We start from the raw sequence: 25,599 nt of genomic DNA, 5'->3' as shown, positions 1-25,599 counted from the left end.
GGGCAGCTTCTGTTGGATATTGGTTGATCAGTACAAAAGCAGAAGAGCATTTGTTCTCTTCTCGTTGAACGCTGCCAGCAGGCTGCAATCATTGCAAATGCTAGACTCTGTTCAAACAGCAAAGTCCCATGGAAACAGTTTCCAGAAAAGAGCCAAAGGGTGGGATGGAGATTTGGAAGTGATGGGGGGTGGAGTCTATCAACATGCACCAGTACTATGTACTCCTGTATGTGTATTCCTTCATCACAAAACTTGTAATTTTTCCCTGCATGCTAAGCTTAGAATTATTTTGTGCTTGTGTCCTCGTATTTTGACATCAATATGAAAATCTGGCATGCCATTGCCCTTTCATTATTAGGGAGCAAATTAAAGAAAAATACATCGGTACAAACATCAAAAACTTCCTCAAAGAAATGGCTCCCTCAGAGTTAATGGTAAAAATTATCCCTTCGAACCAAGAGTTAAGGGGATTCAGTCCAACCCTGTCATGGAAAATAACCCTGCTGTTCAGAGAACCTAAAAGCCCATGAGACTTACAATGCACACGTTACCGCAGTCTCACTGTACATTGTACGGTTATTTTGGTGAAGATAGGTGACAGGAAAGATGACACGTGATACCATCGATTGTCCAGCGTTCCTTGAATATGCAGAGTATTTTTCTGTTTTGACAGCCGGAGTCTTTGTACTTCAGGACATTGAACCCACATGAATAATATTTATACATCGTTAGAGATGAGTCAAGATTCATATTGAGGTTCAAAGATCCAGGGGGAACACAAACTCTGTTGACGTAATCGTGACTGTTAGTCTATTTTACATCCTTAATTTTATCAGATGTTGACAGCAGGTGATAGTGATTTCAACTGCAAGTGATATTGTCTGTGAAGATTAGTTAAATAGAACAGCAGACAGGAGTCACTAATCATAGACAGTGTTTGTCCAGTGCTTTGACACATCAGGGATTCCTCAAGCTGTTGTTTGCTTCAAACGTCTGCCAGTGGTGCAGATATATTAGAGTTTCAAAAAAAGAAAAAGAAAAAAAGAGATTAGAAAAGAAGGAGACTGTCTGCCCTTCTCTCACCTTTTGTTGACAGACTTTCCCATTTTAGCTGTACACATACATGTAGCACTCTGCGCAAACACATGCAGCCTGCCACTGGCAAAATATCACACTCACTGAGGAGTGTGACATGATTTGGTGATTGCCCTTTTTTTTGCTCTCGTGATGCATCTCTCAGAGCATTTGGTTTGCTCAACCTGGCCAATGGTAAACATTTCCCCAAAGTCGGCAATGGGAGACATCTTTGCTGTTTGCGTTAGGTGGAAAACCCCATTATCAGCGTAAGTATGGCTGTATCAAACGTTTGCTGAACTCCAGGGTACATTTCTTATGAATCCATTTAGGACTAAAGATCCTCAAAATATGTGCTAATGTAGTTTAGTGGTTGAATTCCAGTTTTTGTCAAATGGGGTTATTACATGTACACGTATTTAGCTCATATTAAGTACTTGTAATTGTATGAGATGTGCATGCAGACACGTTCCTTGATCATCCCCCAAGAGAAGAAAATTGTTTCAAGTTTGTGAATTGAGCGCAATCTACTTGTCACAGTAGCTAGGAATGATTTGCCAGGTCCCGTTAAGTTCTAGATCCACTATTGCCTATTCTTTCGAACTTAGCATTTTGAAGGCTTGCACTCAGGTGTATTTCCTAAGCTGTGTCATTTTTCTTTATAGTCAGCCATGCACATGCCACGTCCTGCATCCTTCAAGACTTGAAATCGTAATCGCATTTCAAACCAGTCTGCAGTGCCCATCATGCGACCAAACTCACCAGATCCTTCTGAACAAATAAAATTGGAGGCAAGCAGCAGGATATGTGACGCCAGCGGCAAGCGGCTCAGCAACAGTACTCTTAACAGCAGCTAGCCCCTACCAGTGCTACTGAACTTCAAGTTGAATATGTACATGTATGTGGGTTTTCGTCTTTCATCAAAGACACTGGATTCAGAAGCAGTGTAAATTTAACTGTTTTTGAGATGTTTTAATTGCATGGCACAGGTCAGCACAGATACTACACCGATACATTTATAATTGTGTTCTACAGTCACTAATTTGTTTTATAAGCTTCCAATAAATTTCGTTCTTGGCGGGCAAGCTTCCAAGCACTTTGGCCCCCAAAAGGTTTAAAGGCAGCCATGTTCAGCCTAAATAAATCAGAATTATTCTGACCAGTTCAGTTTGCTGTAAATGATGGGGAGGTGCTACTATAGCTTGGAATTTGGAGTCTGTTTTATCGTGGTTGTCTTTGGGGCTGTTTGCTCTCTCCTATCACCTATGATATATAATGTGACATTTCTGTTTTGATCTTGATGTGTTATATACTGAGAAATCACGAGATCATTTCTGTCTCATCAGAGTCTGATCATTTTTTCCCTGAAATGGGAAACCAGAGTCTTCCAAAATAACAGGGGTGAAAAGAAATCACCTGTGTTTTTTACTTCATGTTTGGTAAGGCGTCTACGTACCCTGCACCTCTGTTCCATCATCATCACATCTTGTGCAAATACTCACTGACATTTACAATGTATGCAAAGGAGTAAAAAAAGAAGGGAAAAAAGGGAGAGACTGTCATTTTCTCTTTATCGGCTATCCACCTCCCGTTGCTCATAGTAACCACGCTGATAACCGTCATCAGGGACACCAGTTCACCCCTGCACGATCAGTGATGACGTTAACGATATTTTTGGAGGTATTACGGGGCTCATGCATACACGCACGCACAAGCAGGCACATGCGTGTGTGTCATCAACAAATACTGGCTCTGGCCTGGATTGCCTGGGCCGAAATAATTAAGTGCTCTTCATGCAAGCAGGCCTCTCCAGGGAAAGATGCAATCAGATGGGACATCCCATTTCAGGGCTAGGGTGTGGCCTTGCCAGACTCTCCTTTTCATTTTTCCCCCCAAAATTTTATGTCGCCGAAATTTGGAAAGGTGCGGTAATCCGCATTCGAATTACCGTGTATGTTGCATTACTTAACACAGAATAAGAGTCAAAATGAAAATCGAAAATAATATTTGAATTATGTTCCTGTAGCTTCTTGTCTTTTTTGTAGTTGTTTTGAATATTCTTACACAGTAGCAGTCACACCTTTGGCATTTTGCCAGCCCATAGCTAACATACGCTGTTATAATTGGGTGGAGTTTCATCTTTAATGAGGTATAATGTGGCCGTTTTTGTAATGATGTCAATGCTACACTCACAACATGTATTCAGTAGATGTCATAACTTCAACATTCAGTTTGCTGCCTCACCCCACCCCTTACTGTCAAAAGACAAAAAGGCAATTCAGTTTTGCAGTGAAATGGTTGTTCTCTTCTGTTTCACTTTCACACAGAGAAAAAGGCCAGCTTGCATTCAGGAAATCTTTTACACTAATCGTTCTTGCTCAATAGACAACTCACACTCATGCAAATATGTTACAACTTCTCCCCAATTTTTTTTTTGAGGGGGGGCATTTTTTGGTCCTTTTTCAGACTATTTTCTTCCGCAAGTCGACTTTGGTAGTTTTGTAGATCTGATTGGCTTCAAACTTGGTAGACCTTCAGACAGTCATCCTAGGATGGGTCCTAAAAGAGATTCGTCATGATGACGTCATCAGATGATTTATTATTGAATTTTGAATATTTAATTTTTGCCCATAGGTTTTGTACACACTTTTCAAAAGTCGGACTTCCACACTGCTGTCAACCTGACTTGATATATGTTAGGTCAAGATTCTTGGCCCAACAGTTAGAGAGGGTTTGGGAAAATAATTGTCATGATGACGTCACCACGTGATTTATTATTGAATTTTAATATTCATTTTTTCCATAGATTTTGTACAAGTTTTTCTTACGTCTAAGACTGGTGCACTCGTACATCTGAGTGACTTTGTATTGGGAGCATAGGTAGTCCAACAACCCCTTGGGCTGTCAAAATAAGATTGTTACGATAGCGTCATCAGGGGTCACATGACATGAGATTAAAGTGGCAGTTTTCCCTATAAGTTTTGTACCCGTTTTTCTACAGCCTAATATTATTATTATTTTTTTTTCCCTGTTTGGTGAACATAGATTTATAACTTAATTTTTCATAATTTTTATTTTTACTTTTTTTAAAATTATGATTCATTTTCCATACTGTTATCATTTTATATTCCCTTCTAACTGATATGTGATGCCTTTAGATTATTGTAAATGGGGTTTTATCAGCGACCCTGATGTGGCTGCCTACTCTGTATATTTTAATTGAATAAACCAGAATAAATAATAAGTAAATTATCGATCTTAATGAGAGTAGTCCCGAACTTCGGCTGAGGATTACTATGAGAATGAAAGAAAAATCATATTTTTTTGGTCTTAGTTCAATTACAAATATACCCAAGAGTCCGAATATCCAATAATACTTCAGAATTTGTTTTCAATATAAACGCAAATCATGTGACTTCAAAGCTACAGTTTTTCTCCATAGGTTTTGTGCACGTTTTTTCTAAAGTCAAAGACTGGTGCACTCATACATCTGAGTGACTTTGTATTAGGAGCATAGGTAGTCCAACCGTGACCCCGTGGGGCTGTCAAAAGAAAATTGTCACGGTGACATCATCAGCAGTCACATGACCTGAGATTAAAAATGCAGATTTCTGCTTAGGTTTTGTACATGTTTTCCTACTTAACACTAATGACTGAGTAGTCAACTTTACTAGTAGTCAAGATTACTATGAGAAGGAAAGAGAAATCAGACTAAATTTTCCCTTTCCTTCGATTACAAATATACCCAGGGGCTAAAATATGAAGAAAGATTTCATGATTTTTTTTTTCAGTGTGAACACAAATTACGTGACATGCACTTAAAGGATCAGTTTTTCTGTGATTGTGTTTTTAGCCCATTGACTGTACATGTACATGTTTTCAAGCCACCATGCAATGTTTAGTCGTTGTCAAAGTTACAGCCATCAAATACCCTGATTCAAAAATTATTCTAATTGGATGACGTCATTTCATGATTCCTATTAATTTTTCAATAATTATTTCATCCCATTGACTTTATTGACATCATCTTCTGATTTCTTTCAACTAATTCCTTATATTTTATTTTCCCCATTAAACATCCGAAACAGCTCCGTGGTTGTTGCTGTAACAGCCACCACCTCTAGTTGTTTGGTTTGGGGTTTTTTTGGCACACTTTTTTGAGACCCTTGTCAACTTTGGGGAGACATGTTTTGCTTAAGTGTTTTTCATTGCTTCAAAAATGTTTGATCAAGAGCTGAGCTTGTATGGGACTGCGTTGCTTGGAACTGAAACCCCGTTTATCGAATTTTCTCCAATATTTCAAGTCAATTTGGTAAAGAATCTTCATGTTTCTATAGTTTTTCCAGGAAAACGTTCAAGCAGTGCTTTTACAAGCAGTGTGTGAAATTACGCCCACTGTTATGATGCATCTCAGAATGTAGGAGAAGTGCAGCTAAAGCCAGCATCCCAACAAAAAGCCCCCCAGGCTTTACAGATTTGTTTTTGTGGACTTCACCCTCCTTGCATCCCATCACCGTCCCCCTTCATACGAAATGGACTCTTCCAGCTGTGTTTGGATGTAATCAGTATAGCCTTGATGAATTATTCATTGCAGCCTTGTGGCTGTCTTGGGTTCTGGTTGGTCTTGTTGCCCCCATCTCAAGGCATCAGGCTCACACACCAAGGGAGATGGTACCGGACTGTTCCCTGAGGTCTCTGGCCGGCTGAGAACGAAGTGATGTGATGCAGCAGTGTACATGTATGCGTATGTGTTGTTTGGTCCACTGCATGCATTGATGCCCTCTCTCCCTCTTTCACCGGTTACTTGATTTCTGCGTAGGAGAAGGACGGATTGTTGGGAGGAATTCCATTCCTGAAATTACCTGCCTGAATGTTAACGGGGAAATGTTTGAAGTTTCCTCCTGACAGTCCACCATGGTGACAGCCAACCACTCGAATATAAATACAAATGTAGTGAGGTATTGGTGAGTACATTTCACAATACTAGACGTAATCTTACATCATACATACATGTATTATAATTCTAGAAATGGACACCCCATGGTTACAGACTTGTGGTACAGGTGGTGTAGGATGCATGTTCAAGGTCACACATGCACAGGACGATTTGAATGTGTTGAAATCAAGGAAATGTTTGTTCACACTGAAGTGCATGTTTTGTTTTTGATTTGTGCGGTTTGTGTGTGTGTGGGTGGGTGTTTGTGTTTGAAATTATGAGCCTTTGGTAGCTGAACCATAGAGCTAGGAACACGTTCATGACTGAACCAACGTCTTTTCATTTTTATCGAAGCTCAAAGCACTTTAGCATACAAAATATCCTCTAGTCATCGGAGTAACCTAACATGAGTTAGGTCACTGAGTTTTGTTATGTTCGGAGAAAATGAAGATTAGTGATGCCTCAATGTTTTGTTGAGAGATAGGATGATAAGATACATTGTTTTCTCAGCATTTTGATTACAGCTAACAGGTATTTTGTCAATGGGACAGATCATTTGATAAATCATTTACAGTTATATTTACTTGTACTTGTAAAGCAGTTAATATGTTTTTGCGACTGAATTCTTTTCATTATAAATGTTCTTTTTCTCCTGTCCATCTCCTATCTGTTCATATGCAAGTGTGTCTGAGCATGGGCTAAGCCAGAAGGTAATTTACTACTAGTGCCAACTGAACAAATATTTACCTAACACTGAAGGGGAAAAATGCATGGCTTGATATGCATGTCATGGCTCATTGTATGTCCAAGCACCCTTCTCTGTAAATAACCAAATTGTGGGCGGACAAATATCGAAGGACAAAACAACAAGATCTGTTGCCAGGCTTTTTGTGTTATGCACTGTCTACTGGCTACAAAAGGAGGCAGACTCCATCCACAGACAGACAAGGGCTATGAAAATGGTCTGGGCTTGTAAGCTGTTTATCTGGTCCTGTGGGTTCTGTTCTCACATGAGAAGCCAGATGAATGCATATGTTCATAATCACGAAACCTTGGCTCAACAAAAGCCACTGCAATTCCTCATAATCATATCAAGTAAACTATTTTTGTGAACTGTAAGCCCGCATGTGGTGATTGCTTTAAATTAGATTGAATAAGGAAAATAAGTGGAGCGGGGTTTGAACGGGCTGTATTTGCTGAAAATTGTCAAATTTCTGAACAAGTAATTTTATAGGGCGTCAGCATGATTGACATTATTTTATTGGATACGTGAACGTACATGTACATGTAGTTTGTTGAAGTGGTAGGCAAATCATAAAAGCTTTTCTACATGTAGTTAGGAAAATGGTTTGATTATAAAGTCAAACTCTGTATTAGTTTGCAAAATTGTGATGTGAAGAATTTCATTTGTACACTGAAGATGTCTGAACTACCAATGAGGAAGCATTAAAAATGCAAGCATTTACAGTATAAACCCTATAAATATAAAGAATAACACACCTTGAGACTGCAGCAATACAGAAGAAGTGCTGACCAAAGGAGGGGAGAGGCAGATGGAAGAAAATCTCAAGCTTACAAATCCATACATGATGCTTTCAGGGCATTACTTATGATCATAAATTTGTATATGGCAAGGTCAGTTTGAACTTTTTTCCAGCAGTTAATCATGGTTTAGACTGTGGAGCCATTAAATGGGAAGCTCCATGTTCAGATCAGTGTGTGCTCTTAATTGGACTCTGTCCTTGAGGAAGGAGATGGAATGATCATACCGGTATTTGCCTACCGCTACCTGCCCTTGACTAGCTACCTGTCTCACTAGTTAGAAGTCAGTGAGTAAGCTGTTCATTAATCGGCTAGACAAGTGGAACTGACCCAGAGAGATCACATAGACAAGGAATTTGTTCTTGTTAATTTCACCTGATTTCCCAATCACTTCAAGTTCCTGTGGGTAGAGTAGTTGGAGAGGTTGTGGAAACTTGTTGCAGTGCTCGTTTTGGCATATTTTGTTGGGTCATTGTGTTAGCCAGCTGGTTTGTTAGTGCGATGACTTGTATTGTTGACTTGTAGATTTGTGAGGGTTCTCTAACAGAGCTTGGTTTTCACTTTATCAATCTGAATTGAGATCTTGGGATGCGTAATAACATGAATAAGATAAATAATTTTAAATTAAGTTCAATTGCATTGTGTTGTTTTTTTTCCTGGATGAATCCACATGATCTAGTGCAATGGTAAAGTGGTTTGTGGGAGAAAAGGGAATAACGGCCAGGACAGTTATGGTCATTACAGGGGCTAATGGTTACAGGTGACTTGCCTGTAACCTTACTAATACATGTAAGTGTGACATCATTTGTGACCCATCATGGCAAAATGAGCATTAAGTCGCACTCCACTTTTTCCTATTTTGACGGTTCAAAGGGAGGTCATTTGGGGGGGGGTTTGTAATTTTGGGAAAGAGTAACCCTTGTTTTATGTAATTCCAACTTTTTAGCAGGATCAACTCGACAAGCCATGTTTCCTCCCAATTTTGACGATAGCATTATTTGTAGCCAGTCAGAAATGTTGAAACATTATCAGAAACAAAGACACAAAGCCACCGGAATATCTCACTGTCACCGTATTTTTTACCAGAAGTGTTATGCCATTTGAAAGCTCTTTTTCTGCTAAATTAAAAAAAAACCTATATCTCTCTTTTCAAAACTCTGACTTTCAGCCCATTTTGTGGTGACAGGTCACATTTACACGTTCAAATTTTTTTTGTCTAAAGGAAAGCATTTGGACCGAGCACTTTTTTGTACATTTAATGTGTTGTCCTTCCCCAGTCTTGTTAGTTGACATAGTATGAACATTTGCTGGTACATATTGTACAATATTAAACATGCACGGAATTTTTTGGGTTTGTCAAATGCCTTACATGGATGTATTTGTTTACATTTGCCACATTGGACATGCAAGGTTCAAATAAGAAAACAGGGTCAACAAACCTTCATGAAGCAAGCTTTTGAGAACTGAACTTTTTGCCAATATTTATTGAAACTTGATTTACGTGTAATTATTGTCATGACATGTAAAAAAGTCTTATTACCTGGTCAGAAAACTTTGTTTTCACACTGCCTCCAATTTGACTTTATGGTTGCCAGGCTGCAAAGAGTCATCTGTACTGCTGTAATTCTCGGTATATGTAGTGTGTGGGTGTAGCTATTCACTTGATGAGTGGGTAAATATGTCACTGTGCTAAAATGATTGCCTAAATTATTGATGGCATTCACAATCAGAGAAATCCACGTAACCCACATTCAGTATTCTGCCTACTCATTGCTGTGTACGATCAGATGCCTGTTCCAATACAGCCAGTTACATACGTGTGGATTAGAACATTCTAGTCACTACGTAGTCGGTGGAAAAATAAAAGTACGGGATACTGTTATCTTGTTTGAAGGTCAGAATATTTACAAACCTGAGATGTACCTATATGATACATGTACATGTAACTTTGCCTAGTCCAAAGACCCTTAACTGTGTAACGTTTATAAATATCAAGTCTGTGAAATTTATAGTTGTACTTCAATGAAATTGTAGACAAATTTGATACAGTGATGAAGGGACCACGCTATCAGTGTCACAGTTCACAACCTTGGGGTTGTACATGTACATGTATGTTGTGTAGAAATGTACACCCATACTCGTTACTGGGTAATAGGAATTACACATGTTGAAATAGACGTTATGGGGACAAATTCTTGCCCCCACAATCTGGTTCCGGCTTTCCTAACAAAGGAAATAAGCCTTTTATGAGTTAAATTTGAATAAAATCGATTTGATTGCACGTAAAGATAACAAGTTGAATTCCCCAGACTAAAGACACTGTTGCTTTACCTTGTGATTCGGGGCAAGCTCTTGCACAGTGACCACCATTTCTGGAATGGACTGGTTCCTTTGTGCCCTTCTTATCCATCGAAAACAGTGTATTGATGCAAACTACATGTAGGTATCTCACATGTAACTGGTGTTCCGTTAGTATTAGTTACCATTAGTATGGAGAATTCAAATTGTTCTTTTCACGTGATTATAAAAAAAACTCAGTGTACCAGATTTTATTCAAATTGAACTTGCAAGGGGCTTGCTCCCTTAACTCAGGAAGGCCTAGCAGCACATTATGTGCATGCATCTGTGTTACTGGCTTTCAATGAACTGTGCAATTGACTGCATCACTAATGGCCAACTAATCTCACCGTACGTACCGCTACTTGTAGGCCAAATGAGAAAATGTGTATACATATTGGTGGGCCTACACCACAGAATGTACATATGTATGTGAGCTCGCATATTCAAATGAGTTGTTTTCTGCATGTTGAGAAACTGTTAGTTCGTTATCCACAAATCCATAAATCAACAGCTTACACATAGTTGGTCAGTCCTCTTCCCCACCCCTAAAAAAAAGAACCCAGAGACAACAGTGAAAACCAACAAATCTTTTAAAATATAATCAGAAAAATGAAAACTGGGCTCCCAAAGTGTCAAGTTGAATGGAACTGCAGAGAACTCTCTTTGCCCCGTGGTATAGTAGTAGGGAATCAAACTTCCCTTCCAATCTATCCCAAACAAGACCACCCCCATAGCTGGCAATGGAGCAGTCCCAGGTGTGACTCAAAACAAGTAGGGAGCTTTAATAAAGCTGGCTCAAGGTGTTTGTAGCAAGAGCTCACATGCCCGCCCTGCTGGAAACTCATGTCACATAATGCAAGCTATTGGTCAACAGGCAAGGTTAGATTATGTAATGGTCTTTGGTTGGCCTTGTTGCAGGACAACAGTAATTGTTTTGCGGCTGGCTGTAGACTGTAAATCCAGGAATAGAACTGGTTGCAGCTTGTTCATTGTGGCATGACTGGGTGTTAGAAATTCAAGGTAAGTCCTGTCTTCTTTGCACGTCCTGTGGATTTAAAGACTGAAGATTATGAAACTTTCTGTTGAAGTTTCTACGAAAGATGAAGGATTTATTGAATCCTGTGATAGAATTTTGTTCATTGTGCTCACGTTCTCTGGTATCGGATCTATGAATAGATGGCTTGAACAATTGCTCAAAAAGTCCATTCATCTTGAATGTCAAACATGCTTTATGCTTAGCATAGGGACTCCCGTTTTATACTGGTGCTTGATACATGTAGCAGAGAGGGATCCGGGACTAGAATGAAAAGAGTTGGAACATTATCAGCTCATGATCTTTCGTACAATATTATCAAAGTTACATGAGTTTTTGCATATGACCAAGCATAGTTCTCTTAAATAATTGTTCAAATATATGCACAAATGCTTGGAAAATGCCAGATATCTGAGAGTACATATACAGTGTGTACATAATTTCAGCCTCTAATGCCAGTGTAACAAAGTGAAATCAAGTAAAGGTTGTATCGTTGACTTGTCTGTTCCAGATAAAATCTAACATACTGTGAACAGTAGGAATACAGGTTCTGTACAAGAGTGTACATGGCCGGTTTGTATCAATTTATTTCCTGGCCAAATAAGCAAATAGGCTAGCAAGTGAGTCAGTATTATTGTGCATTGGAAACAGATTGTTGGAAGCTTTTACTCCAGATTTATGGGCTCTGGTCTGTCTTTCTTTTCTTTTACACTCTGTGAAGGCGTATTCCAAAGAGTTCTTTTTCCTCCTTGAACCATGCATACAGTGTGTGTAAAAATGTCCACTGTCATCAGGATGCCAGACTGAGTAATTTATCAACACAAAGAGCACAGTTTGCTATTGCCAGTGCAGACTTCAACAGAATTACTTCAGAAATGGCCTTGAGAGTTATTTCTTGAGATCCGGCCACATTTACCGTTCAATTAAAATTAATGTCTGAGTGAAAAGAAGCCAGTTCCAAGTCCTGCAGTGTAAGGGTATAAGTATGCTTTTCTAATCGCTGGCCTAGGGAGTACGAGTAGACCCAGGAGTGTCATTGTCTTTTCTTTTCCTATTTCACTTCCCAATTGTATTCTTAGCTTGCGCTGAGTCACTTGACATCTTTAGGAGGCTTGTGAGAGATACAGTTGTGTCGGTTGCTATTGTTCTGATTGCCAATTGTCAGTGGCCTTGATTGCTATCTGTCATTTATCAAGAATACATTGTTCCTGCCTGGATGACAAGTGTTGCTGTGACAATATGCGCACCTCCTCCTATTGTTCTTTTCATTTGGTGTCTGTCTTTGTGCTTCATTGTATCGTCTTCACACTGTTCTTGGCAGATGCCAGAGGTAGGGCATTGCCGTAGGGTCTCTGCAGTTACATGGCTATAATGTCATTTCTGTGATTGAACGGTTGACTTAACCCTGTCGCATGGAATTGGTAGACTGGCACAGGTATGTACATGTTTATGTGTGCTGTACATGTACCGGTATATGTGCACTTGTTTTGTAGCTGGGAAGATTTGTTTGTCAAGGAAATTTGGACCAAGTATCGGGAACCGTAGTGTGCCCCCACAACGTGGGCTAATTTTTCTTTAACAGCCAGTGTGTAGTAGTAACTTGTGTACAATTCTGTTTGTACATGTTGCATTTCAGCAAGTGTTGTTGAAGTTCGCATGACATGGATCATTGACATCAGTTTCTTATCCTGATTTTTTGTATGTAAGCCAAGCTATGAACACCAACTTGAAGGGTGAAAAAGTGTTGAGAAATCCGTTCAGTGGAGCATGTATCTCCGTGGTGAAATTCTCTTGCATTCCTGCAGACGGGCTAGTTCTTTACCATTTTATGAGCTCCATGCAAAGACAGGTAGTGGCATATATCCACCAAGGCCCCTGAGACCGATAATTGGATCACTCTGCTCAGTAAATAAACAATGTTGTTTTCACTACCAACCAAAAATAACTGTCAGGAGTTTGCAACCCAACCATTAACCCAGTAATACCAAACCCAAAGACCCGTGGTCCCAGTGCTACAAACAGAATTCCCAGCCTGTCTCCATGAAGCAATGCTGCATGTTGTCCTCTTTTTACTCTCCTTGTTTTTCTTGTCTCAGAGCCAAACGCAGATCAATCAATATCTCTCAGCAGCATGCCCCTGGATTTCGATTGGCCGGGAGACCCATAGCCTGCGCATTACACGCACAAAACACCTGTAAAACTGTAAGCCTATTGAGGCTTGAACAAAAGAGAAACATGCCTAGACTCCTTCAGTGTTAAGTATGCCCCCCCCTGGAAAAAAAGATTGGGAGAAAGGAGAAAAGACACTTGAGTAGCAGATTAGGGTCTGGATTTTAACAACTGAAGTAATGGAAAAACAACTGAGGCTAGATAGTGACCTGATCCATGCCAGCTGCTGTTTGGAAAACCAAGTCTTGCCTCATAGCTATGTGCATAATAATGCTTTTTGAAATTAAACAGGTAAAATTAATCGTAAGACCTTCCTTTCAGGATTCATTGATAGAGCAATAGAATATTCAAAGCTGGTGATGCCAATTAAAAAAATCAAAGGATAGAGAGGTTCGTGTTTGTTTCATGTACAAACACTTAGTGATCCCCGCAGGCATTTTCTGCCTAATGTTCATGCTATAACAACTAGAAATGTCCTGAAACTGGACTTTTTTCAGTCAAAATACATTCTAGCGGTTGTTTACGCTTAACACAAAGCAAAATTGAAGCAGACTTGATGGCATCAGCAACTGCATATTGCTTGTGGTGGTTCACCTGCCCCTGATGAAATTTACCTGAAGTGGAAAGCTTGAACCATTTAGCAAGCAGCTACGGATGTAGATAACAGTTTTATCTTTCGTATTTCAAACAACTTGCATGATTTGTTATGTACCAATGCCTGTACTTTAGAAGTTTTCCCAGAAAAATTGAAGTTAGTGTTTGGGTAGCCCCAGTAGGGTCGTGGGTTTTTTCCTCTTCACTTGTGAAATTGGTCATAATGGCACCCCCCCACGCGTTGGACTTCTCACAATAGAGATGGATATGAAGGGGACCTGCTTCACTTACACAAATGGTTAAACATTTTTGATCCCATAGATTTGGTAGTTATGTTACACATACTCAACCGTTGTTAAAGAGCACCTCTAAGGAAAACATGTTTTCTCTGATTTCATCTGTTGAAATAGATATGGAAGCATCCAAATCGAATGCAGTGTCATTTGTCTTCAGAACTCAACTGTAACATACTAAAAAGGGCCTTTTTTCTGTTCATGCCAAGATTCGAATTCTGAATGTAGATTGCATCATTCTGAGAAAACAAGGCGAATCTTTGCCCTGTGTTCATAGTGGATAAACCCTTGTGCATACCAAACAGTAGCTACAAACAATGGCTACATGCATTGTTTGGCATGCACAAGGGTTTATCCACTCCTAACACAGGGTGAGGGTTCGCCTTGTTTTCTCAGTTTTCTCCGAACGACACAGTCTACGTTCAGAATTCGCATCTTGGCATGAACAGAAAAAATTTCTTTAGCTTGTTATAGTTGAGTCCTGAAGACAAATGACGCTGCATTCGATTTGGAGGCTTCCATATTTACTTGAACAGATAAAATCAGAGAAAACATGTTTCCTTAGAGGTGCTCTTTAAATCCTCTTTGATCCATGAAGAAATAAGAAGAATGTGAACTTTCAGGTGGAAACTTCAGTTTTGTTGGCTCTGAATTGTGGCCTGACCTGTTTCCTCGTGTGAATGCAATGTTTGAATCACCTATGACTGAGTGACTTCAGGGGTAAACTATGCCAGCTTAACTGTTGAAACTGGTGAAAAGCTTGAATTCTTTCTGTTATGAATAGGGGTTTGCCTGGCAAAGACCGGAAATATTTACCCACCAGACATTCCAAAACGGGACAATTCAAACGGGCTCGTGATCATCATAACACATAATAAGATTAAGACCTCTGTGGAAGTGTCTAGGTTTTTATAGCTTGTGATCTGTGGTTTTTGCAGGGGGGTTCCTTCAGGAAGGTGTTCCGGAGAATTTCCGTCACAGGTAGTGGTTCTCAGATTAATGGAAAATAAATCCAGTTGTGCATGTATCTTGACAATTCAAAGGAAGTGCACTCTCAAATTTGAGGATGGATTAATGAGAAGTCGGAGGTAGTTTTCTTTACAGTCCTCTTCCTCAAGGGCACTATTTGATTAGATTATCCTCAGAGACCTTGGAGGTTTTGTTTTTTCAGGGAAGGCAGGGTTGCGTTTGTTCAGCAGCTGTGAACGAAGGAGTTACAAAAAAAAGCCTTACAACAATGGAGGAATTCCCAAAATGTTCTCAACTGAAAAGGGTCCGCACAGTTTGTTATCCATCCTTTAGTTTAGACTCAAATTATTTTTGTCAAACTTTCTTCTTTTTTCTACCTCATTTAAATAAATTATCCTTGTTGAATGAAATTGAACCGATTCATGTTGCTGGTAAGACGAAGCTGCTGGCTTAATAGTTCGGTGTGCATATATTTTACATCTGACATTTCATAGTCCGGACTGCTTTACGTATGCGTTGGTTTGGGTGGTTCAGCAGAAGAACCCATCTGTACTTTCCCACTCTGTATGCATCGGAGCACTTAATTTTCCTCTACAAATTGACCTATTGTTTGCATCCTCTTGCTTTCTCAACTAACAAACAAAGCAGCTGCTAAAAGCAAACGCTGGACTGGATTGATTTACCAGCTTGGGGGTAGGACGCTATGGACCTTTCAATTTCGAATTAGGGCCACCAACGTGTACATGCCAGCTTACATGTAATAAAGACAAGATGTGCGCTGGCAAAGAAATGAAAAGGGGCCTGGTTTGGAGATAATCCTCTTAGGAATTCCTGACTGCCTCATCCTTCAAGTTTGAAAACAAGCCGGACGATCCCTTAAAGACTTCAAAGACACTGGAAGAAAGGACTGCCAGGATGGAATCCCAGCATTGCCAGTGTTCGAAAGTACATAATTGTAGTCTGATAACCGCATATCCGTAGAGTTGATCCGCTTTTTGCCGACGACTAATCGAATGAATTATAGTGATTAGCGCAGTCGCTGCTTGATGAACAGTGCTCTCTCAGCAGCCAGAAGTGAGGACCAACAGACAACAGGACATTGCCAAGAACTGAGTCATGTGCCTGAATTGTTTGTCGTCTCTCCCCCCCCCACGAAGTTCGGGATTGGCTGACAGGAGTAGGTTTTCTGATATAAAAACTCGCGGGTTTGATTGTAAAGCACCAAAGTGAACTGTAGGTATGCCAGGAGTGAATGTCACTACACACATTGGTTTGGTAGATTGCCAAGGTACATGTACCAACGTGTAGAGTAAAATAGCATGTACATTGTACATGAAAGAGTTCTGATTGTGTGCTTTGCATGTTGTTCACAATTCAATCTAACCAAAGCAGATGCCGTTTCCACGCAAAAAGTTCACAGTCTTCCCACCTTGTGGCATTTGTACAGTCAAGGGAAAATCTTCGTGACATTTATTTTTCTCTGACATGGTTGTGTGTTTCAGGGTCGCTTGCTACCAGTGCGTATGTGTTTCCATGGAAATGTCAGTCCAAGATTCATATGCGTGAATATGTCCACCCGTGTTTGTGATTGGGGCAAATTGTCACAACGGGAGAAGTGAGTGATAGCTGAAATAATTGGTTTGTCATAAATTCGGGCTGTTATTTTTTTCCCCATTTGCAGGTTTGGTCAGCTTGCATTCTGAGCTTTTGTGTTTACAAAGTGATCACCATGGGAAACCAACAAGCATGCATCCGTCCTAAAGATGCCAAGCTGACACAGAATATGTTCAAGGTAGGAACTGTGATTTTTGACAATTACCAGTTCAATTTGTTCTCACCCTCAATCAACTGTTGTCACTTCTGTGTCCATGTCGGTATGAATTTAAACCAATTGCTGGGAAATAACTCCTCCCCTTAAAAAAAGTAACTGCACAGTCTATTGAGTCCCATTCCTATCAGCAAACCTTTGTCATTGGATTTGGATTTATATCTAGCAATTCACCCAGAAAACACCTGGAATCCTCAGACTTTGTTGTTTGTCTGACTTTGTTATGCTTACAGACTGTGCATTTGCACATCCATTGAACATGGATCCTGCTTGACTGCTAGCAGCTTTCCTTGGCACTGATTTGGAATCCTGTTCATAAATGTATTTTTACTTAAATGGTCTGTGAAATGCCAAAGCTGGCTATGAAAGCAGGTTATTTGTAGTCCCTAAGTATTTCAGTTTTCCAAGTACTGTGCAAGGCCCGGACAGTTTCATTGTGTATACAGTTTCAAGTAACAACATTCCAAAAGAATAAGTTATCAAGGCGTATGTTTGGGCCTTTAGCTTGTAAGAAGAATCTTTTTGTTGTTTGTTGTTAAGCCTGTTGGAAATAATGCCAGTTTACAAAGCATATGGGTGATTCCAGAAATTAGGGGTCCAAAAGTGTGACATTTTTGTTTCCTGTTACATCTATCCTTTATCATTTGACATGGAAATATCACCAGAATTGATTTCAAACTATTACTATCTGTTTGGCAGGTAATTTGCATTAATTCGTCACTCTTGGAAATCAGAAAATGTGTTCTGATCTGACAAAATTATACGTCAGATGTGACAGGGACACACACAAAAAATGGATCCCTAATATCTGGAATTACCCATATACACATTGAGAAAAACTTGTCCCATGCTGTGCCCTATATTTTCAGTGTTCTGTGCTTTTGATTGTCCACCGTAACCTTCCTGCAGCTTGCTCCTATCTGACATGGATGCTCTCACAACCTTTGCCTCCCTTCATTTTTTTCCTTCACCCATCCCCTCCCAGGTGCGGAACGTTGACGACATGGGGTCCGAAATCCAGCGGGCTGTGATAGAGGTTACCAAGACGGACATCATCCTCCATCAGCGAGGCAAGGAGCCCATCAAGTGGCCCCTGAGAAGCCTGCGACGTTATGGCTTCGACAAGAAACTCTTCTCCTTTGAGAGTGGCCGGCGGTGTGCGACAGGTCCAGGTGAATACCTTGGGGATCGACCCTGTTTCCCCCCAGCAGCCAGTTATATTGTACAAGAGGCAGTAAATTGTCATCTGCTGTAGCTGTTTTAAAGTTGTTCATTTCAAGTAAACTGTGATCAGATTAAGTACATGTACCGTGGAATTTTCATTGCAAACCTTCCTGAATCTTCTATAATCCTACACTTTGCAGTAATCCAATATCTCATTCTTTCTTCTTCAATTTCTAAAAGGCATCAGCCCTCCTTACGTTGTGATAGTGTTCAGGAGTTGCCATTTTGATTTTTGCAAAATCTGCCATAAACCTAGTGGATTTGGATCTAGGAAGGCTGGTGTTAAGAGATTCTTTGAATAATACATGTATTTTCATAGGAAATGTTTCGGTCTTTATCTCATAATGCACTACGGGAAAAAAAGAAAAGGGAATATAATTTGGTCAAATTCGTTAACCTCCTGAAAAATTGCCGCAGCCTCCGAAAAGGAACACCATGGAAAGAAAATGAAAGCTTTAACCCTCGGCCCCTGCAGTCTTGTCAGCATAGAATTTTATTTGTTTTGCTGACATACGATAGCATGATAAATACTTAAACCTTGAAATCTCTCCCTTCTATCTGCTCTGCATGGGATCAGCATACCATAACCTTTAACCTTACTCAACATCAAAAAATAAACCAACATTCTTATTACCACATTCATACCATGCACTTGTTTTGCCATAAAAATTGCCACTGACTTTCAACATGTCAGTACATCTCCAAGTAGAAAAGATACTCACTTTTGCCTATGCTTCAAGACTGCATTAAAATTCTTGCCCTCTCAAAATTTAACCCCACATTCATGTGTGTCATGTGGCACACCCTTCCCCTCCCCAAAAAGAAATTCGGGGGGTGCCACAAGTCTGCCGTAATTTTTTCTGGTATATTGTGTTTGTACATGTTGTAGCTTGAGGAATTTCTGCAATTCAAGTGTTATGATTGCATATTTAGGCCATAGGAATGCGGGTATTGCTTATGGAGAAGTTAACTTTCCGTGTCTAATGGACGGCAGGACGAGGAGGTCTGAGTTTGTGTATTGCAAGCTTGCATGACCCGTGTATTATCAGCAACCATTATCATAAACTGAGAGTGTCAGATATTGCTGTCTTCATCTTCATGGATCAACTGAATGCTGTGAAATTCTAGCCTTCATGATTAGGCTGGTTTTTTTTGTTTCATTTCTAAATTGTGTTTTTACTTCTGATTTTTTTTTTTCAATTTCCTTTTCAGAATGGATAGTCTATAAAAATTGGATGAATTCTCCGTAAGTAATTTATTGCTCGTTTCCTTTGGCTACAGGTATCTACGCCTTCAAATGCAAACGTGCTGAATTCCTCTTCCGCCATGTGCAAGAGAATGCCCAGGCCTGTGGCAATGGCCGTTATGGTAGCAGCTACTCCTCTTCGTCTGCCGAGGCAGCGAATGAGGCAGCATCTCCCACCCACCAGCCCAGTTCCCCAGCCCTCTCAGCCTTCTCCACAGACTCGCCCAGCCTGGCCGCGTTCAGGAACGGCACTGCTTACGGAGGGACCAGCTACATTGGCAGAACGGCCTCAACTGCATCATCACCGGGTGCACAGACCCCTTCATCCCCGAATGCATCAGTGCACTACATCAATGCAAACTCCTTCCCGGATATCCCAGAATCCCCTCAAGAAAGCATGGTAAGGATTAACTTTAAAAACTTGGCATCGGCAGAAGATTCAATTGCTTTCTACCTCAGCATGTGGCTAATGAATACAACCCCACCCCCCACTTTTTTCCCAACCACTTTTTGCTCCTTGATATCAGTGAAGTTTACCCAGATCAAGGGCACATGATCATCGTACACATCAGGAACTTTGATTTGCTGCCTTTCTTACAGAGAGCTCATTTCAATTGACCCACAACGTGTGATGAACTTCCAGAACTTTTTACAACAGTGTCAACTTTTCTTTATCAGTGTTAGACTTACGTGCTGCTGCCACGTTTTTACATTAATGCTTCTGCTAATTGTTGGGTTCTTTAACTCGTATGTGTACAGTATCACGTCACCAGATTGACGTACATGTACCGGTACATACAGCATTGGTTCCTTTGGTTTTTACAAACTGGTGCTTGCTTCTGAAAACCCACTTTTGCGGTAGTTTTTGGATTTATTGCAAACAGAGAGGCATTGATTTTCATTAACGATGTTGTGAATATTTGTCTTTTCATTTTTGTGTCACTTGCAGTGCATGGTCTCATATAATAATATGTGGTTCTTCATCTATTCATCCATATCAATGTAGGCTGACTCATCCTCTGTCACTGCCAACTTGTTACCTCGGCTTAGTGAGGAGAACATTGGGTCTCCGTCAGAAGAAAACGACCCCAACGTGAACTATGCACGGCTTAAGCATGACATGGATGAGGATTCCACTGACGTTGGCATTACAGAGACTGACGCTGTGATGCTGGTCCAGAATGACGTCAACGGCAACATGGACAGAGTCGGGATGCCACCTCTGACCATGCTGAAACCCACCAGCCTCCCCGAGTCCCACTACATGAAACCCTCCTCGGTGCAGGACATCGTGAATGGCAACACAATGCCCTTGAAAAGCAGCCTGAGCTTGAGCAGCAATGCAGGTGTTATCAGCTCAACGAACTCTACCTCAGAGACAGTTACTCATGAGAACCAGACCAGCAGGGCCTCGCCTGTGTCAATTACGACTCCAATGAGTCTAGTTTCCCAGACTTCCCTCACAACTCCCAGCAGCAGGACTTCTGGGTGTAGCAGCTACTATGCGAATCTAGACATGGTCGGGGAACTCCCCCATAACAATTTTGTCTTTTGCTGTGACCTGCGATCACCCTGCAGTACCTCCTCCAGCAAAGGCAGTGGGGGTTCCGAGTTTATTTTTGATGGCAGCGTCGCAGGAAACCGATCACCAGCGAGTGAGCACAGCTATGCCAACCTGGACGCGCTGTCGGAAGTCGGGATGAGGTCGGCTGTGTACAATGGGAACTCGAGTGTGGTTCTCCAGCCGGCTCCCAAAGGCCGCATGAATTATGCTGACCTGGACATGGAGAGCTTGGAAGCGGTTCAGACCACACCCACAATCCAGACTCGCCAGAGTCGCAGCTCTAGCATGACCAGCTCCCCGCCGAAGACTCCTGCCAGTTTGAACTCAGAGGGTTCGAGTCGCCGGACCGACACCTATGCCATGATTGATTTCAACCGGACTACTGCATTGGCCAACTCTCAGCGGCAAATTGATGAATCAGATCTTCCCGGAGGCCCCCTGAGACGGACAAGACATGATAGCAAAATCCGATAGTTGAATCTGGTTTGATAAAATAGCAAGATTCCTTTTTCACAAACAGTCAGTTATGTTATTGACCAGTAGCATTCACTTGAGATTTCATTTCCATACTGATGCCAGGTCAGCTACAGCAGTCCGCCAGATTTATTTCCATTGTCAAATTTTCCAATGAGATCTACACGTATTATTACTTTGAATCGCAGACAGTGGCTACAAGTTGTATTGAATGAGTCACTTGAATTAAAATGCAAATCTATTTCAATTTAGATATTATCAAATGCAAGCATTGAAATTACCAGGACTATGTGAAAAAAAAGTGGTATATTTTCTTAGCAGCACTCATTATGTACTCAGCCAAATGAGCAGTCTCAGATGTCTAAGTATGGTGTAGCTGGTATAGCACAGTGATGCAGTAACACATCCTGTTCATTGTACATTCTTTGCCATTTTGCACCGACAGACACATAAACATGATCTGACTATCTATGCTCGGGCAAATCTGAGCTAATACGCCGTGGGGCTTTTTTTTTGTACACACAGACACAAAGTTGGGAGGGGGGTCTGCATAGGCAGACCATGTGTTGTAATTGAAACTGGCTGCAAACGTCACTTTGTGGGCAGGCCACCGAGGTGTTGAAAAGTATGCAGTTGCGGTCAGATATGGAAGGTACTATTCAGACGACTCTTGCAAACCAGTGGTTGTGTCTTCTGGTTGTACATGCACATGAGACGATTAGCTGACGATTTTGCCCTTTTCGGAAAGTGGAAATTCTCAGTCAACACTACATAAATAGTAACTGGTTAGCTGACTGATCATGACTGAAAGAACAGCTTTAATAGAACTTACATTTCCATTCAAGGGTTTATTGTATTTACAAATTTGTAACCTGTATAAATCTTGTGGGAAAAGGGGAGTTTTTCCCCTTAAGGAAAATGAGAGTTTAATTTAAATGCCTGTTTCCCAGGGACCATGCCCTTGCTTCCCTCTACTGTTGGACTACTAGACATTTCATTGAATTCCGCACCAGTGATCAAGTGTGATGCACACAAGGCCCGTTAACTGCAAGTTTTTCTTCGTGGTCTACATAGTAGAAACGTACTACAAGATTACCTTTCTCAAAAGCATCAAGGAAGCATCACCGTTACTGGTATTAAACTCGCCATTTCACCATGGGAACCTTTTTTTGCAGTTCTCTGTTGTGGGTCTAGGTGAGTGTAATAAACTTTGTGCATATTATATTGGTATTATCTTCTGCTATGTGCTTGTAGTGAATTTTTAATATAATCAAAATATTTTCAAAACACCGTTTTTACTTTGTAGCCTTTGTAGGCAGAATTTTATTCAAAATTTTAATTTTAGATTACTAATGCATGTACAGGTAATTACATGTTTTTTGTGCAAAGTCATATGGTTTTTTTTATTGTGTTTGTATGAAATAATTTCCTTTTTCATCCAGGTTTTATTGTTTGTATATGTAGTTTTTACTCCATGTAAAGAGATGTATATTTCTTCTGTCGTCTTTTTCTGTGAATACATTGACATTAAAGTAAAATGAAATACAGCCCGTGTACTGCCGTGCAGAATCACTGGGTGATGTGCATTCACAAATATTTTCCTGATTCTAGGTTTTTCCCTATATTGCAGGTTTCCACACCATCCAAATGCCTTTTCTGTTTGAAAATGTCATATTCCAAACTTACGACAACATTAAAACATGAAAAAAATACTCGGTCATCTCCTCGTACGTTGTTTTTAATCTGAGAAATGAGGAGTGTAGAAAGTGGACTTTTGTCTTGGCTTGTTTGGCGATAAGTAATTGTAAGATGAATGTCTATCAAACTTTGTATCAGTCACCGAAGAACTGTGAACGTGAACAGGCAGTGTTTTGATGGTGTATCTCCTGCCTCTGGTTTTTTTTGTTTGAGTGGTTTTTGTTCAAATGTGCTACTGTGTATTCAATTTTGTTTTGTTTTCTGTGATTTCCAGGAGCGTGCCAAGAGCAGTGGCATAGCATGGGGGATAGGGATATTGCATCCCCAATGTTTTGTTCTTTTTTCATGCGTGTCTCTTTTTTTTAATCACGAGTTAGACCTGAAAGAGCCACGCCTGTAGTTCCGATGTCTGCTTTGAATAGCCCAGCCATAATTATATCCAAGGATGGATTTGTGCCGGGAGAGGTTAATTAATTTTGGATTTTTTGCCTTGCTCGACATGCATTGTAACACTTTGTACTCAGTGTTTGTCCCCGAAGGCTTGTAAAAAAGTGTACTCGGGTGGGACTCAAACCCACAACTTCCTGCTTCAAAAATTAATATCTCCTTGGAGCAAATCCATTCTTGGAAATACAGTAGTTGTTCGCGGTACCCGATGATTCAAACCAGCCAGGTGACACAGGCAAACTCGGTGGTTAAGTTGTCTGCACTAGTAAGCCGGAAGTCAGTGGTTCGAGTCCCACCCGAGTACACTTTTTTTCCACAAGCCTTCGGGGGCAAACACTTGAGTATACAGTGTTATAATACACGTCAGGCAGAGCACAAAATCCAAAATTAACCAGCCATAATTATTACTGAAGCCCTCCAGAGTGGTGCATTCTCTAACATGATGCATCCTCTAACGCGGTGTGTCCTCAAACTTGGCACTATGAGTTAGCCATGAAGCATTTGGTTGTGTTATAATCTAAGCCCAAACTCCACAGAAAGCAACATGTTGGTGAATACCAGATATCTGTCTTCGTTAGCCTTAAAGAGCACCTTTAAGGAAAGCACAGTTCCCGGATTTCATCTGTTCAAATAAATATGGAAACAAATCTGAGAGGAAAAAGACTTTATGGTTTCACGGATGGGGATTGCATGAAATGGTTCCTTTTGAGAAATTAATTTATAAATAAAAGCTGTCTTACAATTTCACTAAAATTTAGTCAAAAACTGACTCCTTTTTTCTGCATCTTCAGAGCAATGTCGCCAACCCATACATTTCAAGATGCTTTCGATGCAATAAAGGAAAACACCTTGCTTGTCATTTAAAATTTGGCAAAACTCTAATAAGTTAATTAAAACTATACCAACTCGGACTTGCCTTACGACTGAGAAATGTTTTTGAGACAAGATTGTCTTTGACACTTCAAGGTGCTTTCTATGCAATGCAGTCCCATGTTTAATTGTTCACCAAAAGTTTAAAATAAATCTTCAGGGGTAAGACTTGCTTGCAGTCCAATTACAATCTTTTTCTTCAACAGCTCAGAAAGTTACTTTGAGATGAATTTGATTTATTTTTCACACACATCTAGGTTCTTTATAATTTTCCACCAACAAACATTGAAAAAAAACACCAGGGATTAGCTTTGCAATTCAATAAAGATTTGGTCAAAAATTGTCATCACAAATTATGGAAAAAACTGCCAGGGGTAAGCCTTACATTTTAAATAAATTTTGTTAAAACCTCAGAAATGCAGTTTGAGATGAATTCCATGTTTCCTGACACTTAGAAAATTTTGACGCATTTATGACCATTTTTAAGTTTGCACCAAAAATTTAAAAACCACAAGGGGTACGCCTTGCATTTTAAATAAATTTTGTCAACCTGGAATTTTTCTAAAAAGGCTGAGAAGTTTATTCCAAGATGAATTTAAGCTTTTCTGACAATTCTGGATAATTTGTATGCAATTTAGACCAATTTCCAATTTTGAACCAAAAATGTAAAAACTGCAAGGGGTTAGCCTTGCCTTTTAATCAAACTTTCTGGAAGTGGGCTTTTCCTAAAAGACCTCAAATGTAGGTCAAGATGAAGTCCAGCTTTTCTGACACTTTTAGATAATTTTGATGCAATATAGGCCATGTTCAAATTTTCACATAAAATTAACAAAACGACAAGGTGGTTAAGCCTTGCATTTTGGTTAAAATTACAGAGAAAGGCTCTCCGCCTTCTACAAATTGATGGACCTCTCAGGGCCTGCAGTCTCCCACTGGAGCACAGGAGGAAAGTTGCACATCTGTGCACCTTCTACTGTCAATTTTTCTTGCAACCAGGGTTGCCACTGTCAGGGCGACTTGCTCCTCAAGTACTAACTGCCCGTTTACTGTCAACATTTCCTAGTCCAATACTATGCTCCATCTGTCTTCATAATGTTCCAAGAACTAGCCGGTTATCAAATTCTCTTCCTTGTCATGTATTTCCCGCCACTCCAAATATGGATGCTTTCAAAGCTGCAGTGCATACATATTGACTATGTTGTAATTTATAAAAATGTATTTTTTGGTGTGACTTCTACAGGGCCGCTTTTCATTATTTCTGATGGCAACAGTAAGTCCTGAATCAATAAAAAGAATAA

General features: G+C 40.2%; 1 protein-coding gene across 12 annotated transcripts in view; it reads left to right on the top strand.

Moving 5' to 3' along the window:
• Positions 1–24,184, top strand: part of LOC110991229 (uncharacterized) — a 36,702-nt gene extending 12,518 nt beyond the window's left edge. For 2 of the 12 annotated variants that reach the window (XM_022256506.2, XM_022256509.2), the window contains 5 exons: positions 10,811–10,912; positions 16,632–16,742; positions 17,764–17,950; positions 19,284–19,648; positions 20,255–24,184. In XM_022256506.2, coding sequence (XP_022112198.1) covers positions 16,680–16,742; positions 17,764–17,950; positions 19,284–19,648; positions 20,255–21,286 — 1,647 coding nt within the window. In that variant the 5' untranslated portion in view covers positions 10,811–10,912; positions 16,632–16,679 and the 3' untranslated portion in view covers positions 21,287–24,184. Of the gene's footprint in view, positions 1–1,184; positions 1,344–1,739; positions 1,973–5,677; positions 6,039–6,761; positions 10,913–10,972; positions 12,361–14,561; positions 16,239–16,631; positions 16,743–17,763; positions 17,951–19,283; positions 19,649–20,254 lie in introns of those variants that run through there. The other 10 variants (XM_022256510.2, XM_087133945.1, XM_087133944.1 and 7 more) reach the window with 9 other exon arrangements.
• The last annotated feature ends 1,415 nt before the right edge of the window (positions 24,185–25,599 follow it).

The sequence above is a fragment of the Acanthaster planci genome, linkage group LG03 (genome assembly GCF_054643075.1).
Source record: "Acanthaster planci isolate LZ-2023a linkage group LG03, COTS_SCS, whole genome shotgun sequence".
Taxonomy (NCBI): domain Eukaryota; kingdom Metazoa; phylum Echinodermata; class Asteroidea; order Valvatida; family Acanthasteridae; genus Acanthaster; species Acanthaster planci.
The sequence above is the reverse complement of the archived record's forward strand: the minus strand, read 5'-3'. Positions and strand labels throughout refer to the sequence as shown.